Raw genomic sequence first — 20,363 nt, 5'->3', positions numbered from 1 at the left:
CTTTAACAAGGAAAACTGGTGGGGAAACAAATGAAAAAAAAAAAGACTCATACTTATCAAACACCGTTCTTGACTATGAACATTAATCAATCAATTCTGGTCACAACTAATAATAATAAGTCAAAAAACGCTCTGCAAATCATCTTCAATGAGTCAAACTAGTGGAAATGGACAGACTAATTAATCAATGTCTATTCTGGTCACAACGTATAATAATAATAGCTCTAACAAATAAAACAAAAAGACTAATTGGAGTAAAGCATCAGTCAAGTCTCAATCTTCAGTCTGTGTGATTTTGTATGTACTGTATGTAAATGTGTGTTTGTGTGATTCATCGTCCTGTAATGAGGAGAGACAGTTTAATTCTAATGTCAAACAGACCCCGATGAACAGCTCACTATAATGGCAGCGCACGGGAGAGATGTTCACATGTGATTGTGTGGTGTGTTCGCTGCAGATAGACCCGTCCATATTCATACGGTGCAAAGGAACACAGGTAATCTCCTGCTGGCTGACAGCTAGTTAAACACGGCCAGTCCAGCCTGCCTTCTTTAATATATCACACACACTTACAGAAGAAACTACCTGCATCCCACTCACACGCGAAAAATGAAGGCTCTAATATAAAATATAAAATAACCACAAATAAATCTAAAAATCTACAACAAAATATTTAACAATGTAGAGTAAAAACTGTATTGCATAAAAAAAGGAATCATTCACCCTAAAAATGAGAATTATGTAAAAAAATTGAAATAATTAAGATTTTCTATTGTTTATTATGCTCACCAAGGGTGCATTTATTTGATGATAAATACAGTAAAAACAGTAATTACATTTTAAAATATATTCACATAGCAATTATTTTAACTGGAAGTAATATTTCACAATATTACTGTATTTTTGATCAAATAAATGCAGCCAACTGAGAACTCAATTAAGACAAAAAGCATATTCTAGTTCTTCATCCTTATATCTTATACCCATATCAACATAATCAAGTGTTCTGAGAGATTCAACCATAGAAAAAAAAGAGCAACACAAATATTCACATATCAGATTTGGCTCCTCTCACGCATGGCAGCTGTGCATGATGGGATTCCAAATGCATCACAAGCATAAAGTGGATAATTAACCTTGACTATCAGTGAGTTTATCTCCAGCTGAACACAGCCAAATAACGGTGAAATGAAACACACAGGGTCTGAGTGCACAAACACAACAGTATTCAGTGATTCCTCAACTGCGCCTGACTCCAAATACCAGCATTTCTCTCTGGAAGCAGAAAGTCAATGAGAAGGTCAGAAGCGCTGGCTCCTCTTTTACTCACAGCATAAAGGAGTCTGGCCTTTGGAAGGCGGTAATGAAGAATAATCTCTGAAAGAAGGGTTAGATATGATGCTGGCCAGACTGACAGGAAGGAGGAATGTGAAAACAAGGGAGGAATGAAAATGTCAGTGTCAGAGAACAGTTACGAGCCAACGATTGAGCTGCCAGACTCCCTCCACCGCTCCATATTTATCAAGCGCCCACCTGACAAAGAGAAAACAAACAAAAAGCACCAGCCAACACCTAATTAGATGAAAGGGGGGGATCGTGACGGGTCCAAATAAACCATCAGCATTTCTGAACAAAGACGTCCTTCATTTAAGGTCAGACAACTTCTAGACTTCCTTCTGCTTTGGTTTGTGTTCGGCTTCACAAAACTCTTAAATAAATGAGTGAATGGAAAATAAAAGAAAGCACCCTCAAGTCATCACTGTCTGGCACCAAAATTAGATATTAGAAATATCTAAACTTGCGATGTTAAATTGCGAAGATCTTGAGTTTTCGCTGAAGGGCGTGTCTGTGGTGGCCTGACAAAGTTCGATGTTTCGCCATGAAACAGGAAGATGTTGTAACTCGGGCATACAATGTCTGATCTGCCCCAAACTTTACATGTTTGATAAGAGTCCTGGCCTGAAAACATCTACATGCCAATATTCAATTACAGTCATAGCGCCACCTGCAGGCAACAGGAAATGTCATGCTTTACATGGTAATTCACTCCTAGAAACACATTTAAATATGCCATGAAGTACCAAACACGTTAAATTCTGCAACACTTTGCTAAGTATGTGATTAACGCCACGAAACAGGAAGCTGTTGTATCTCAGGCATACAATGTCATATTTGCCCCAAAATTCACGTTTGATAATAGTCCTAGCCTGAAGACATCTCCATGCCAATATTCAGTTATAGTCAAAGCACCACCTGCTGGCAGCAGGAAGTGTGGCAAGTCAAAATGACTATGCCATATTTCTTTTATATTTACCCGCTTAAATGCATGTCGCCCACTGTTCACTATTTTCCTAAGGCCACCGGGTGGCGGTGGCCCTGGGTGTGAGGGCCCTTTCAATCGCGGACTTTGAAGGATGCAGCCTCTGAATTGGGACACAGCTAGTAGTTTGTAATTATGTAACTAGAGTCTACTTTCAAAAATTTAAAAATGTTGGTACTGTTTTAAAAATTAACTGACACTAAAGTGCCACTGATTCTATTTTTGTTTTCCATTCAAAAAAATAACAGTAAACAGGTTTGGAACGACATAAGGGTGAGTAAATAATGTTAGAATTTACATTTCAGGTAAACCTTTAGTGTGTCGTCCTGTGAACTCAAACAAAAGAGACTTTGTTTTCACTCACATGAGCAGACGGCTGCCGAATTTCTCTGCGGCGGGGCGATCGGTAGAGCCAGTTTTCCCTCATTCTGTCATTCCCCTGTGTAAATATGTTTGGCCGCTGACCCTCACAGCCTACGGGCGTCTGTGTTACCCATGAACCCCTGGCCTCCCGCTCTATTCATCTCAGTAATTGTCTGTATGAATTATTTACCTGACTCGGAGGGTGAATATGAATTTAGTGTGTCTAACCATTACTCTCTGGTTCAATTATCAGAGTGGGACATTATGGGAAATGACAGTAGAAATGATTACAGAATTCATGAGATGTAATATGCATGACCTCCTAGAGTTTGTATATGTGTGTACATACATCTATCATGCCATATCTTTGTATTCATAGACAATTTTTCTTCAGCCAGCACCCGAGGCACTGCACAGAGAGAAAATCAGAATGGAGACAAAAGGAGACACTTACCAGGAATATCCTCTCCAGCTGATCCTGAATGTCCTTCATGCCCGGGAATGCCGCCACTCCCTGGATCATTTCCACGAAGATGCATCCGACACCCCTGTAAAACAAACATCATTGACACTATGCCTTATAAAAATAACCTTCAGAAAGTGAAACAGGGCCCTGGTATTACACCTGGTATTAAGATGTGTTTTGGTCGATTGGATCACAAGTAGACGAGGGAGACACATTCCCATTTACACCTGGGGCCTGACTTACTAACAGCTTGTGCCAGCATTAAAAAACTACTGTTAGGATTTACTAAAGACATTCAGTGAAAAACTAGCGATAAAAAAGCAATGACACAGTTACTTTTTGTAGCTGATCTTATTGCATATGCATTTGTAGGAGTTTCCCTTTCAGACGAAATTTATGGGAGGAGAGTATTTAAATTAATCATGCGAGGTGATTTACTAAGGTTTGCGCTAGTCAATTTGCTGGTATTTGTGCCATTATTTACCAACCAAAAAAAAGCATGTCTACCAGGTGTAAACATGGCCTGGGGTTGGACCAGGTTTGTGCATAAATATCAGAATCAAACCTGGCAGGAAGAGGCTGTGTGTGGAATCTCAGTGAGATTAAACCTTTAGAACAAGAGTTTAAATCAAAGATTCATAAACTTTTTTGTCAGCCGAACCCCTTTGAGCTAAAATATTAACTTGAAGTTAATATTTCAATAATTTCATGATTCTCTGATGTCGGTCACATGGCAAACAGCTAAATTAATCAACTATTTTATCTTTTTAGTAAATGTTTTTATTTATTTTGTTTTTTAATTTGGCATTTTTATGATTTAAATAATTATTAGCTTCTCATCAACTCATAAATCCCTGCAGTTCCCTTGTGAAGCCCAGTTTGGTTTAGAGGATCATTTACGAGAATCATGTAAGAGAGAAAGAGAGAGAGAAAGAAAGAGAGAGAGAAAGAAAGAAAGAACAGATGAAAGAAAGAATGAAAGAAAGAAAAAAAATGAACGAACGAACAAAAGAAAGAAAGAAAGAACGAATGAACAGACGAAAGAAAATAGAAAGAAAAAAGAACGAACAGACGAAGGAAAGAACGAAAGAAAGAAATGAACGAATTAATGAAATAAAGAAAAAGAAAGAGAAAGAAAGAAAGAAGGAAAGAAAAAGACAACAGATGAAAGAAAGAAGGAAAGAGAAAAAATTAACGAACGAACAAAAGAAAGAAAAGAAAGGATGAAAGAAAGAATGAAGAAGAGAAACGAACGAACGAACGAAAAAAGAAAAAGAACAGACGAAAGAAGAACTAAAGGAAGAGAAACGAACGAACAAATGAACGAACAAACGAAAAAAGAAAGAACAGATGAAAGAAAGAATGAAAGAAAGAAAAAAATGAACAAACAAACAAAAGAAAGAACAAAAAAAGAACGAACAAACAAAAGAAAGAACGAACAAACAGATGAAAGAATGAAAGAACGAATGAACAGACGAAAGAAAAGAAAGAAAAAAGAAAATGAACAGACGAAGGAAAGAACGAAAGAAAGAAATGAACGAATTAACGAAATAAAGAAAAAGAAAGAGAAAGAAAGAAGAAGGAAAGAAAAAGAACAAACAGATGAAAGAAAGAAGGAAAGAGAAAAAATTACGAACGAACAAAAGAAAGAAAGAAAGAATGGACGAAAGAAAGAACGAAAGAAAGAGAAACGAACGAAAAAAGAAAAAGAACAAACAGACGAAAGAAAGAACTAAAGGAAGAGAAACGAACGAACAAATGAATGAACGAACGAAAAAAGAAAGAAGACGAAAGAAAGAATGAAAAAGAAAAAAATGAACGAACAAACAAAAGAAAGAACAAAAGAAAGAAAGAACGAACAAACAAGAAAGAAAGAAAGAACGAACAGATGAAAGAAAGAACGCAAGAAACGAACGCAAGAAATGAAAGAAACGAACAAACGAAAGAACGAAAGAAAGAAAGAAAGAAAGAAAGCTAAAAGCTAAAAAAGATAAAGCTGAGAGCAGTGGTTGAAATCATTCTGGCGAAAAATCAATCAATATTTGACTGTATTGTGATTATTATAAGAGTTGATCCTATTTGGCCAATAGAATGTCTGATCTTGTTTACCAATATTTGAGTGAGTTTTGCTGTAGCCCCTCACTGCAGAACACACGAGATTCAGGGGGCGGAGACGGGTAGGTTAAGGGATATGTAAAGTGGGAGGAGTTGGATCTAGATCCAGTGAGGACCATATCTGCAGTGAGGACCATACCAAAAAATGAGGCAAACTTAGTGGTCATCTCTCATGTTACTATATTATGAAATTAAATAGCATTATGATAAAGCAGCATTATATCAGACATCAGTCATCCTGCTCACTGAGAGACAGTTAAAATGAATTGCATATATGACTATATTATTTTATTCTAGAATAATGTAACATGCTGAGCTTTAAATAGTGTGTATATGTGTGAATGTGTAGATATTCTGTAAGGCCATGAGAGGCAGTGAGTGTGTGGCTCAGTGGCTGTCAGGCTCCATTCGTCAGCATGCAATCATTCCTGACACTTTCTAGCCCAATGCACACGGCCGCATCCTTCTCTGACAGAAACTGGGAAAGAGCCACACAAACCAAACTCGCCAGCAGTGAGTTGCAAAACTCAACTGGCCTTTTCAGAATCAGTCCATCCGTCTCTGGTCCAGTCAGACCCCCCACCTCAACACACTCAGGTTTAAAATCTGGATGTGACATCAGTTTTTCTTGAGCGGCTCGAGCTGACTGGCAGGTGGCTGATAAGATGTCAGCTTATAGACGTGATGCCTCGCAGAGACAACCTCGTGCTAATCCCCATCCTGACTGATGCATTACTGCAGCCGCGACATGAACGTGTGACAGGAAAAACCTCCCGCACATGCGCGTCTACCTGCAGCCATGTGGAAAAGTGCCCTTCTGATCGGACCACCTGCTCCCAGTTTCCCTCTCTTAATTGCCAGCGGTGGCTGCAGCTGCGGTCCAGAGAGCGGCTCTCGTCACGGCTCATTTCTCGGGACAGCAGCTCCTCCCACCTCTTTAGACCGGCAGACACTCGGACTACCACCGAAAATACAGGCCAGTTAATCCAAATCTTTATTTAACCCCTTACCATGCAAACCCTATTTTGGCAAGTGGGGCATCAATGACATATCCAAAATTAAAAGGTTGCTGCTCATAAGTCATTCTGGATAGACACAAAATCAACATATATTTAGAAAGCCGACACTTGACAGTTTACAGTTAAAGACTCAGAATTACTCAGACTGTTAGTAAAGGATTAGTTCACTTCAGAATTCAAATTTCCTGATAATTTACTCACTCCCATGTCATCCAAGATGTTTATGTCTTTCTTTTGTCTACGTCACACGTGACCTTTCCAACGTGATTACGTAATGCGTGGCACATCGCAGAGCAGTGCAAGACGAGTATTTGTGGTTAAAAAGTATATAATTTTTTATTTTTTTTAGAAAATGGCTGATCGTTTTGCTAGATAAGACCCTTATTCCTCGTCTGGGATCGTGTAGAGCTCTTTGAAGCTGCACTGAAACTGACATTTGGACCTTCAACCCATTGGTAGCCGTTGAAGTCCACTATATGGAGAAAATCCTGGAATGTTTTCCTCAAAACCATAATTTCTTTTTGACTGAAGAAAGAAAGACATGAACATCTTGGATGGCATGAGGGTGAGTAAATTATCAGGAAATTTTAATTCTGAAGTGAACTAATCCTTTAAGGTTGAAGTCACAAGTGTGGTCATGCTTCATTTCAAATCTGAGGATGATATCTCTAAAACTATGCATTTTAAGAAACATTTTCTAAGACCATGTCATGTGTGTTTTTAGAGAAGGCTAATAAAAATGCTAATGAAATAATTTATGGCACTATAACTCCCATGTTTGGTGTGGAGAACTGCCCCATACACAATTCTATTGTTCTCTCTCGAGTTTTATCTTAAAAAGTGGTCAATTATCGAAGCTGGAGCCTTTAATCTTTCTAACAATACACAGTTTGTCCATATGACGTTAAGAATGTGGTTGTAATGTGCAATGAATGTTAAACGACTAATCTGAGGCCGCCGGCGATTTTCGGCTATTTGGCTTTTCATAATGTGTTGTTTCAGACTAGTGGAAAGAAAACATCCACATTTACGTGTTTAGTTTATTGCACTTGATCTATTTGCATCTGTAGATTTCAATGACAATACATATCTTTAAAGGCAGTGAGTTTTTTCTCCTGCATTTAGTCAGAAATCTCCACTTCAGCAGCTTTACATACACCAAACTGTATAGTTATTTATATCTATATTCTGTAGGGTTTGTTCATATATCATTTTCATGATTTATAGAACATTTTATTCCTAAAAACATGGTGAAAATGTTTTTTTTTCTTCTTTTTTTTCTGGCTGTTGACAGTATTTTCTGATTTATGGAGTGATAAAGATATCCAAAATTCCCTCTGTAAAAACCTTTAAAGGGTTAGTTCACCCAAAAATGAAAATTATGTCATTTATTACTCACCCTCATGTCGTTCCACACCCGTAAGACCTTCGTTCATCTTCAGAACACAAATTAAGATATTTTTGATAAAATCCGATGGCTCAGTGAGGCCTCTATTGACAGCAAGATAATTAACACTTTCAGATGCCCAGAAAGCTACTAAAGACATATTTAAAACAGTTCATGTGACTATAGTGGTTCAACCTTAATATTATAAAGCAACAAAAAATACTTTTTTGCGCCAAAAAACAAAACAAAATAGCGACTTTATTCAACAATATCTAGTGATGGGCGATTTCAAAGCACTGCTTCATGAAGCTTTACGAATCTTTTGTTTCGAATCAGTGGTTCGAAGTGCGTATCAAACTGCCAAAGTCATGTGAACTATTGAAATTTCGAAACACTTACGACATAACGAATCCTTGTTTACTGAAATCACATGACTTTGGCAGTGTGATACGCGCTCTGAACCACTGATTTGAAACAAAAGATTCGTAATGCTCTGAAGCAGTGTTTTGAAATCACCCATCACTAGATATTGTTGAATAAAGTCGCTATTTTGTTTTTGTTTTTTGGCGCAAAAAAGTATTCTCGTCGCTTTATAATATTAAGGTTGAATCACTGTACTCACATGAACTGTTTTAAATATGTCTTTAGTAGCTTTCTGGACATCTGAAAGTGTTAATTATCTTGCTGGCAATGCAGGCCTCACTGAGCCATCAGATTTCATCAAAAATATCTTAATTTGTGTTCCGAAGGTCTTATGGGTGTAGAACGACATGAGGGTGAGTAATTAATGACATAATTTTCATTTTTGGGTGAACTAACCCTTTAACTGTAATATATCAAACAAGAATTTTGAACCGGGCTTTATTCAATGTTTGCAATGTTGCAATGAAATGTATGCAAATTTGTGCATGTATAATGTCTCATTTGCATATTTAAACATAACATTAAAATACAAAATTTAATGTCTTAATGTACTATGATTAACTAATTGGGAAAAGTATCATGATATCTATTAGTTAACATTATTCACCTCTGGCGTCTTCCCTTAAAGTTACAGTCAATAACACAATGACAGTCTGTTGATACAATATCACAGTTATATCAAATAAATGATGTGCATTTAATCAATAACATTTACATGTAATCTGTTTGTTAATGCGAGTGGTTGTTCCTGCACTGCAGGAAGCTGAGTTTTAAATTAAGGTTTGATTCTTGCCTTATTTGAATATGATTTATGATTTTAATTCCTTATGCAAATTTTGACATATGACAGATTTTATCCAGGACCATATCTGTGCATATCCATATTAAGTTTCATTATAGATTATTATTCTAGCATTATCATGCTCTCAGTAGCACCAGACTGAAATTGCAAATCCACATAATTTCACACTTATTCAAGATTTTCACCCCTAAAATGTGATTTATATTATATTTCAGGATATAATTTAAACTCAATAACCAAGAGGATATCACTTTCACTGTCAAGATTACGTGACATTTTTGTGACATTTGAGTGGCATTTTTCTCATCCACTTGCTGAGACACGAGTGTGAAAGGTCTGCTGGACTGGGACGGAGCTGGTCCAATGCGGCGCGCGCGCACACACACACACACACACACACACACACACACACACACACACACACACACACACACACACACACACACACACACACACGCAGAGCCAAAAGTGTTTGGCTGTGATTCTAATGACTGTTGATTTGTGCAGCATCTGTGTAACTGCCACTCAAGAGAGGAAAACACTGCACACGCTCCACTGCTCTCAGCATCCATTCACACACAGGGCAGAAGATTATGAGGATGAGAGAGATAAGATGATAAGAAAAACAACAACTAAACAGTCTAGAGACACAAAGAGTCTAGAGACACAATTATACAACATACACTCACCGGCCACTTTATTGGGTACTCCTCAACTGCTTGTTACTAATCAGCCAATCACATGGTAGAAACTCAATGCATTTAGGCATGTAGACATGGTCAAGATGAAGTTCAAACTGAGCATCAGAATGGGGAAGAAAGGTGATTTAAGTGACTTTGAATGTGGCATGGTTGTTGGTTCCGATGGCCTGGTCTGAGTGTTTCAGAAACTGCTGATCTACTGGGATTTTCACACACAGCTATCTCTAGGGTTTACAGAGAATGGTCCGGAAAAGAGAATATATCCAGTGAGCAGCAGTTCTGTGGGCGAAAATGCTAGAGGTCAGAGGAGAATGGCCAGACTGGTTCGAGCTGATAGAAAGGCAACAGTAACTCAAATCGTTACAATCGAGGTCTGCAGAAGAGCATCTCTGAACAAACAACATGTCCAACCTTGAAGCAGATGAGCTACAGCAGCAGAAGACACACCGGTGACGCTCCTGTCAGCTAACAACAGGAAACTGAGGCTACAATTCACACGGGCTCACCAAAACTGGACAACAGAAGATTGGAAAAACGTTGCCTGGTCTGATGAGTCTCGAATTTCTGCTGCAACATTCAGATGGTAGGGTCAGAATTTGGCGTAAACAACATGAAAGCATGGATCCGTCCTGCCCTGTATCAAGTGTAATGGTGTGAAGGATATTTTCTCGGCACACTTTGGGCCCCTTAGAACCAACTGAGCATCGTTTAAACACCACAGCTTACCTAAGTATTGTCCATCTCTTTATGACACAGTGTGTCCATCTTCTGATGGCTACTTCCAGCAGGATAACGCGCCATGTCACAAAGCTCAAATCAAACCAGTTTCTTGAACATGACAATGAGTTCACTATACCTCCACAGTCACCAGATCTCAATCCAACAGAGCAGCTTTGGGATGTGGTGGAACGGGAGATTCGCATCATGGACTGCCAAAATCTCTGAGGAATGTTTCCAGTGCCTTGTTGAATCTATGCCATGAAGAAATTAGGCAGTTCTGAAGGTAAAAGGGGTCCAAACCAGTACTAGCAAGGTCTTGAAGTGGCCGGTGAGTGTATACAAATACAATAACTAAAACAATCACAATATATTAACATAAAAGTATAAAATACATAATATAAAAGTATAGAACTATCATGATATTTTACCATGTATAAAAATATAGAAATATAATAACATCATAAAAATATTAAAAAAAGAAAAAAAAGAGATGAGACAACAACCAAAAAAGAAAGGAAAGAATAAAGAAAAGGAAAAATAGAATAAGGGCTGCATGATATTTTGAAATAAAAATCAATATTGTAATATGGCTCTGTGCCTTTGTCTAAACATGCAGACTGGGACTTAATTAAATAAATATAAAATAATAAGAAATATAAAATAATAAAATATAATCTCGAAGGGGTTACTGTTTGAAAATGAAGAAATATTAGTAATATAATTTTACACTAAATTATTACACACAATATTATTATTATATTTCTTATATTGTTTAATATTTTTATTTAATAATAATCATCACACTAAAAACATAATAGACCCTTTTCACCGACCGTGATGACACATTTTAACGGTTATCAGCATCGTAAACCTTGCAAAGTTTTTTTATATTTTCATTTTTAAAAAAATTTATGTACATTTATAACACTATACTTAGTATTATTTTACCTAAAAAACTAGTTAACACATCTGTGAGGGTGTTTCTAATACAGTGGCTGTGAGAGTGACGGTAAAGTTGACATCTTTCTCTCTTCTGATTCCTGTTATCAATCTCTCTCTATTTTCTCCTCTTTTTAAAAGTTGTGAAAACAATGTTGTTGAGTTTTTCTTTTGCCCTTTGAGAAAATGGGGACACAAAAAAATATATTTTATGTATTCTCTCATTCACCGCTATGATGACTTCCGCTTATGAGAAACCCGGAAATGTGAAAAGGGTCTTTTATTATTATTTTTTAGTCATATTGAGTTGATCAAAAACAGCGGGAATGTGGCCTATGAAAACTCAAGCGGGGAGATTTTTTTAAATTCCAAACTAGAAAAAAAAAACTGATGTAGGATTTACTTTGAAACAATTTTCACTCAAAGATTACTAGTAAATTTCACAAATAATTACAAGAATTAGAAGAATATGGGAGCACAGGATGTAGCTGTGAATGTGATCGGTGTGTACTGATGCAGACTGCGTGCTGTAATGACACGTTACAGAGGAGCAGAGAAGGTCAACTCTCACCACATGTCCAGACAGGTGGAGTAGTCAGTGGAGCCGAGCAGCACGTCTGGAGGACGATACCAGAGAGTCACCACCTCATTAGAGTACGTGTGGCTGGGGACCGACTTCGCACGTGCCAGACCTGCAGAAAACACACACACATTATCATTACTTAAGGGAAAGAAGTTTAAAAACATCGCTTTGGTTAAAAGCAATGCATCACTGTGAAGTAGAGAGTGCTCTCTGCTCTGTAACGCACTCTTACAGTTCACAGGAGACGTGATAAACCGAGCCGTCCTCCCCAGGTGCCGAGGCGTGCTTAATTAACCCGTTTCACTTAAACACACTTGACTTCCTGTATTTGAAGAGCTGCTCGGCGAGAGGGCGTTTAAAGCAGGATGGAAATAACAGCAAAGGCTTCACGCCAGTATAATTTGCAGTCAATAATCCTGCAGCTAAACAAAGGGCTGCGTCAGAGAAAGCGAGAGGCCATCATTTAGGTTAACACATCGACGGAGCCTCTAATCATCATTACACTAAACTGGTGAGTAATAGTCACCCGGGTGGCAGCGCAACCCGCATCTGTGCGCCTAATTGATGGGAGAGTGAGAAAATGAGGAGGAGCGGATGAGAGGTCAGCGAGGTCAGAGATGATGAAGGCAATCGAGGAGGAGGGAGGACGTCCTTTCCTGGTCCTGAGGCGGTCGTCATGGCAACGCAGCGGTCGAGTTGACATTAACTATGAACGCCGACTAAAGGAGATCGAGGGAGCGTCACGTAATGAAGGCCTCCGCGTCTGCCTGTTCAAAGCGCTCGACCGGCCGCCCGCCGCTCAGGAACTCTGCGGGTCTCCGGAGGGGGTCGAGGGTCAAGCGGAGTAAATTATACATCACTCACTGTCCCATGACATGACGGAGTGAGGAAGGACAGAAAGAGATGAGGTGACAACCGGAAAAGATAGGAAAGAACAAAGGGATGGAAAAATTAGGAGGAATTAGGGAGTTAGGAAGAAAATTAGGAAGAATTAGGGCTGCACAAGATTTCGAAATAAAATCGAGATATGGCTTAGTGTGATTGTCAAATCATGCAGGCTGTGATTAAATATATATATATATATATATACATATATATATACACACACACACACACACATATACACACAAACACAATATAATAAAAATATACAACTACCATAATATATAACATATAAAAAAATATACAAATAAAATATTTTAAAAAATACACAACTTTTACAATATATTAACATATAAAAATATACAAATTTAATATCATAGTAATACACAACTATCATATTTTAACTTATATAAAATCATATATAATATAAAAATAAACAACTATCATGATATTTTAACATATATATATATATGTTAAAATATGATAGTTGTTTATTTTTATGTAATAATATTCTAAAAAAATATACTATCATATATTAACATATATAAAAATATAAAAGTATAATATCATAAAAATTATGATAGTTGTATAAAATTATTGTTGTATAAAAATTATTATACAACTATATATTTAAAACTGGAACTTAGGTTGCACGATTTATTGAAATAAAATCCATATCTTGATTAAATAAATATCTGCACTACTGGTATCAGAGTGGGATAAAGAGTAAAATAAACACCATTTTATACATTATATACAAATAATATACAAATAAGCTTCTATTTTAATTTAGACTTTGCCTTTAAAAGTCAGCCATACACAATCACCTGTATGAAATATGTACAATATCTAAATGAACAGGGATTTAATCCACTATAACAAACACACCACACACAAAAGTGGGTCAGTGAATCTAAACACGCCGTTTGATTAAACGCCCCGTCTCATCACATCCATCAATGCAGACTATGATCAAAATATGAAAAATGTAATAAAGGTATATTCAATACCTCCAGCGTCACATGTCTGCTGTGGCGGAGGTGATCGGGAGGAGTTTCATTAAAGTGTCGTCATTTTCACACATTTCTGGGTTGCAATTACAGATTGTTTGGCAGGTAATTTATGTGCGGTGTGATCGAATCCAGTGCTGATGACAGACGCTGGCCATTAGCGTCACCTTTTTCATATGCAAAATTTATTAACTCCTTTATTAAGATGTTAATGAAGCGAGTGAGCCGTCAGAATGGATGCATGTCAATACCTGCTTTATCACAATAACCTGGAGATGTGATTGTGTGTTTAAGTGTGCACATATCTGGCCCTGTACCTTACATCAGGGCTTCACTGCACCTCTTAATACTGTCAGGAGCCACAAAGCGTGCTGTGTTAATCCCTGAGGGGTGAGAATAATGACACTCAAATAGAGAGTAAAAACCCTCTGAAATCAAAGGATTAAATGATGGAGTTCAGCAAGAAAACTGCAAAAGATCTGCTATGTTCTTGGAGGATTCACAATTCCCATAAGGCACGTCTTAAGCAGTGTATACCATCAGGAGGACTAACATACGCTTTACATTCATTCATCACAAGAAAGAACATTTGAGATCAAACTAATGCTCACATGCTGCTCATGTTCTCAAGAACTGAACGACTCCTTATGGAAGCTTGTTTCCACCATGGAATAAAAAAAATAAAAAAGTTAATTGCGATCTCACAATTCAGATTTTTTTCTAAATAAACTCAGAATTGCATGAAAAAAAGTCAAAATTGCAAAATGTAAATCAATCATAATTCTGAGAAAATAAGTCAAAATGGCAAGATATAAACGTGCAATTATGACAAAAAAAGTCTGAATTGCAAGATATATACTATCAGAAATCAGAACTGTGAGATGTAAACTCAGAATTGTGAGAAAAAAGTGAAAATTGCGAATAAAACAAAAGTTTGGTGTATGTAAAGCTGCTGAAGTAGAGATTTCTGACTCTGAAAATTGTGAGATGTAAACAGAATACTAAGGAAAAAAGTCAAAATGGCAATATATAAACTTGCAATTAAGAGAAAAAAGTCAGGTAAAAGTCAATTTTGAGGTAAAATTCAGAATGACCTTTTTAGGGGTTCAAACGCGTAGCGCTGAAACTCTATTGTTATTGTTAGGATTTTCAAAGATCAGCATTCTGGCCTAAAAGTGATCGGGCAGACCAACCCGTAAGTCGTAGAGACTTGAGACTTTGAGGGATGGTAGTACCCACCCCGTCTACAACGTCAGCAAGGCTTGCCCCAATTGGCCTGATGGTGGCGCTACAGTGATCAAAAGTACATAATCGCTCCTAACTCCTAAACAGTTAGTCGCAGCTCAAGTATCTTATATCGTTGGAATTCCAAGGCGAACTAAACGCATGTCATGGATTTGGCGAAATTTTCAGGTATTTTTATTTATTTATTTTTTTTTTTTAAATAGTCCTGCAAACTAGTCCTAGGTTTTTCACCCAATCGGAACCAAACCAGTGCAGAAAGATTCTCTGGAGGCTGACTGTCAATAATTATCGAAAAGTCGAAATTTCGATTTATGTCTGCGACGGGACGCCAAAACATTGTAAGTAGGCGTGGCCACTTTTACTAAAATGGCTATTACGCTTGAACGGAATGAGATAATTTCACCAAACTCGGTACACATATGTATGGCACATTCTGTAGTAACGTGAAAAGGACACAGTGATTGACCACTAGGTGGCGCTATAAATTTTTTAACAGCTATATCTACGCAACAGTCAGTCCGATTGACTTGAAAACTGGCATGCAGTTTCTTTGTCCAAGGTTTCAATGATTGTCTATGAGGACATTTGCGTATCTCGAAAAACACTGCTACCATCGGCCAATGAAATCTGAGCACCTATCAGACAAGGTTAACGGAGGTCGATTGGAACGAAACTTGCTGGGCCTGTTTGAATCATGGCCCTAGAGGTCTGTGCAAAAATAGAAAAAAATTGGCCACTGGGGGGTGCTATTGCATTTTATGACTTATATATCACGTGATGTTTCGCACATATACCCAATATTCATATCATATGTTAGATCTCCTCATTCCTAACAACTTTGCCTCAAGAACCACTGCAGTCAATCAAATGATTCATTAAATATTTGAGAATATTTTAAAAACCTACTTTTGCAAAGTAGTTCTCGGTTTTTCGCTCAACATCAATAAAACTTCTGCAGTACAATTCAGCTCCTCACATCCTCCTCTTGTCTTGTTCTCGTCTTACAGTGATCGGAAGTCATCACACCCTAAAACACCCATTGGTACAACAGATCTAGGTCTTTATTAAAGAGCTCTGTTTCATCAGTCTCTGTAGGAGCTGGTCCAGCATCTGATTCATCTCACAGGGCCGCTGGAGCCCATCTGCTCCCCGTACCGCATCCCATCAGCGGCTTCATATAACGACACACGAGGGAACAGCGAGTGGATTCCTGCAGGGTTCTGCATGGATTCCTGAACTCGAAAGCAACTCTTCCTCTCTACTGCAGTCAGCAGATGTTCAGTCCATCACAAACACACACGGGAGGGTGTTTGAACACGGTCCTGCAAACTGTTTGTCAACTCTGTGGTGCTCATGTGGAAGACTCAAGTTTAATTGCTTCCAAAAATGGTACAAAATTTGGAAACTGAAATCACAGCAAAAGTGCTCAGCAGTGTCCGCCTGTTTCCATAATGCATTGCATCTCCCTACACACTTAAACTACTCTGAATATTTTGCAATAAACTTGAGATATAATGTATTTAAAACTATTTTAGCAAAAAATAAATGTTATAAAATTGCTGTTGCTTAAAGTGCTTGGACTATTATTACATTATAGTTAGTCATCTGTTAATTTTTTTCTTTTAAGACTGGTAATAACTTTTTCTTTAATCTAAAATTAGTTATAATTTTATATATATATATATTATCATTTTAGAAGAAAATTTCAGATGGCACTTAGAGGCTTTTGCATCTGAAGTCTTCATATATATATATTCTGTAATCATATATATATATATAAATATATATATATATATATATATAATTCCCCATTTGCATCTTTAAACATAACATTTCACACACACACACATATATATATATATATATATATATATATATATATATATATATGTATGTGTGTGTGTGTGTGTGTGTGTGTGAAATGTTATGTTTAAAGATGCAAATGGGGAATTATCTAATTAAATATGCACTAATTTGCACACATTTCCAGAACAGAAATCGGAACATTAAATAAAGCCAGGATTACATTTCTTGTTTGATTTTGTTTGACTTATTAGAGTTTAATGTTTTTACTCTCTTTTAATCAGTTCATAAATCAGAAAATACTGTCAACAGACAGAAAATAATACATTTTCACCATGTTTTTAGGAATAAAATCTGATATAAATCAGGCAAATGTTGCATGAACAAACCTTCAGAATATGGATGGGAATAAAACTCCAAAGTTTGGTGTATGTAAAGCTGTTGAAGTAAAGATTTCTGACTGTAAATCACTGCTTTTAAGTGTAATAAAATAAATCCTTAAATGTGTGTTTTGGATGTTTTCTTTCCACTAGTCTAAAATTAGACACGTTATGGAAGTAAAATAGCCCACAATTGACCAGTGCATGAAGAAACAACAGCGTCTTCCCTTAAATCTGCACACATCTCATCTAGTCTCGACTAGCGAGTGTCGTCTTTCCCTGCAGATGATGAAGTCTTATAATGGAGGAACACTAGATTCATGTTGCCGCACACTTGTGGAGGACAGGAGGGGCCACCGGTGACAGATCGGCCTCTAATGACCCCGCTGAGGACGCCGGCAGGGCCACGAGTCGCCGTTTGTGCTGAACCACCCGGGCGGAGAAAGGGACCATATGCTGCGGCCCGCCGGTCCAAATGTCTCTTCAGCAGCTGTTTGAGGCCACTGAGCCACCAAAAATACACTGATCCTGGCAGGGCTGAGATTCTCGCTTGAATCACTCCGGCCCTAATTGAGTGGAAGAAACAACGTCCCACCAGGTATCTGAGGAGCAATCTGTTGGTCAAGCTGTCTGTCTGTCTCGCTCCTGTTTTCTTTCATTCGTTCACATTTTGCTTTGTTGTAAATGTTTGCTATTCACCTCCTGACCAACACTCTTTTGGTGTATTTTGAAGGTGAACAGAACCGAAACTAGTTAAACTTTCAGTCACAGGTCAGCATGTCTCCATCATACTGCTGTTCCAGCTCAATCTCTTCTCACTAGTCACTCTTCTGCGGGATGTTATGCTGCTGGTGAAGCATTTGTGTCTTTTGTCTCTTTATCTCCTGCTTCAGACTGACAACAGGCCTGTTTGCTCTCAAAGCAGTCAATGCAGTGGTCTGTGTTTGTTTACCCATAATGCCATCATGAAAGGAGACTGGACATATGGTGCCATGACAAGGAGGGGTTAGACACACACACACACACACACACACACATGAAATATCAAGAGCACTGGTACTATGGTACCAAACTGATTTTTAAATTAAAGACAAAAGCAAAAATACCAGTTGTTGTACATTAGTAGTGAATCATTCGATACTGTAACAGCAGCCTGAACATAAACTGTTAACACAGCCGCAATGAAAAGATTGATATGCACCTATTATTTAAACAACGTAACTTCCTGGAAGAGCAGAAAGACCATAACAACATGTTCAATAACAGAAGATCATAACAAAATACATGTTTAATAACATTTAATGATTTTTGCTGTATTTTTCTTCTTGCATTGTATTTAAATCTACCTGATATTTTCTCTGATTGAAAACCAAATTATAACTTTAAGTTATTTCTGTGCAAATACACAAATATACAGATCCGTATAAAAAAAAAAAAATCTAAATACTGAGATATAAAATGTTTCAATTTTCAACCAAATCACTTGAAACATCTCAGTCAGAAATGCAATAGCAATATATATATACATATATATATATATATATATATATATATATATATATATATTAAATATTAATACTTAATTTGTTTAATTTAAATTAAACAAATTTAAATAAAATTTTAATAAACAGATAAACAGAATCTAAAAAATATGATTATTGGGTTAATTATTTACTTACATATTAATAATTATCTATGTAATTTGTTTATCAAATTAAATATAATTAGTTTTCTCTGAAAGAAACGTTTATATTTAATGTACAATACACAAATAAATAAATATATATAGTCATATTTATTAAATATAATTATATATATACACAACCAATTAAAAAATTAACTAATTAATCGCACATTTTTCTGTAATGATATTGTGATTAATCGCACCTAACATTCAAGTTTTTAATATATTTTTATATTCTAATAATTTTACATTTAATCTCAAAATTAATGTAGAAACAACATAAAGATGGTACATTTTAAATATTTGATCTCACAGGTAGGAAATATCCAGAAACTGAATAAAGTTATCAAACACTTCAGAGTCTTCACTGCATAATTTAGATTAAAATATACATTTTTATTCATTTTTATTAAAGCTACAAAAGTTATTCAGTTTGTTCTTTGATTAACTAATGACAGACTGTATCAGATTTATTAGGCTGCTGTCACTTTAAGACCTGCTGCACTTGACGCACATCTGCATCCTATTTTCTCACAATTTTTTAAGTTCATTTAAGACTTTATTTAACTCGTTTAAGACTGTGCTTACGAGGATACTCGACAAAATGGGCATTTTGACATAATTTTGTGTATTTTTGTCCTTTCACACACTAAAGAGCACTCAATGCGGCCGGCGCGCTGACACAGCTTTCTGTGCGCATGAGTCGTGTGTGTCTGTCACACAGTACAGATTTAAGTTATTTTTTTTCAATGGTTTATTAGCACTTGAATGATTGACAGCGTTATCATATATGTAATGCCAGCTAAAGGATAACGGGGGAAAAAACGGATGCTACGTTAATTGCCTTAAATGTTTTTAATGTGTGAACAAACAGATTAATCGCATGTGTTAACGTTATAATATTGATATTACAATGTCACACACACACACACACACACACATATACACATATACATATATATATATATATATACATATATATATATATATATACACACACACACACACACACACACACACACACACACACACACATTTATCCTACGCATAATCCACATTATTATTAGTGAATGAGACCCAGTGTCACTAGAGTGCTGACGTCTCCTTATGAGTCTGATGTACTGTGGGGAATTTCTTACCAAAGTCGGCCAGTTTGAGCTCGCCTGTATCGCTGATGAGCAGGTTTTGTGGTTTCAGGTCCCGGTGAAGGATGTAGCGCTGATGGATGTAAGACAGACCCCTCAATAACTGGAACAGGAACAGCTGCGGAAACAAATCAGTTCATGTGTAAGCATCACGAATCACATACACACACATTTTCATCGTTGACACCCGTAAATCAATATATAATTTAAAACCCAAATCAACAGGATCCAAGTAAACAGAATCCAGTAAATGTGATACACCACTTCTTCGTCTAAGGATGTTATTTATTCCCATCTTCCTCATATAAAGCAATCCTCATATATATTGTGCTTTTATATCATCTCATTTCATTCAGCAGCATCAATACAAGATCAG

General features: G+C 36.8%; 1 protein-coding gene across 3 annotated transcripts in view; it reads right to left on the bottom strand.

Annotated features, from left to right (window-relative positions):
- Window positions 1-20,363, bottom strand: part of cdk14 (cyclin-dependent kinase 14) — a 183,260-nt gene that overhangs the window by 68,681 nt on the left and 94,216 nt on the right. For all 3 annotated transcript variants that reach the window (XM_051865454.1, XM_051865455.1, XM_051865456.1), the window contains 3 exons: window positions 19,982-20,105; window positions 11,827-11,947; window positions 3,138-3,231 (listed from right to left, as the gene is read on the bottom strand). In XM_051865454.1, the coding sequence (XP_051721414.1) occupies window positions 3,138-3,231; window positions 11,827-11,947; window positions 19,982-20,105 (339 nt within the window). The remainder of the gene's footprint in view (window positions 1-3,137; window positions 3,232-11,826; window positions 11,948-19,981; window positions 20,106-20,363) is intronic.

Source organism: Ctenopharyngodon idella, chromosome 16 (assembly GCF_019924925.1).
Source record: "Ctenopharyngodon idella isolate HZGC_01 chromosome 16, HZGC01, whole genome shotgun sequence".
Lineage (NCBI taxonomy): Eukaryota > Metazoa > Chordata > Actinopteri > Cypriniformes > Xenocyprididae > Ctenopharyngodon > Ctenopharyngodon idella.
Note: the sequence above shows the minus strand (reverse complement) of the source record. Positions and strands in the feature narration are given on the sequence as shown.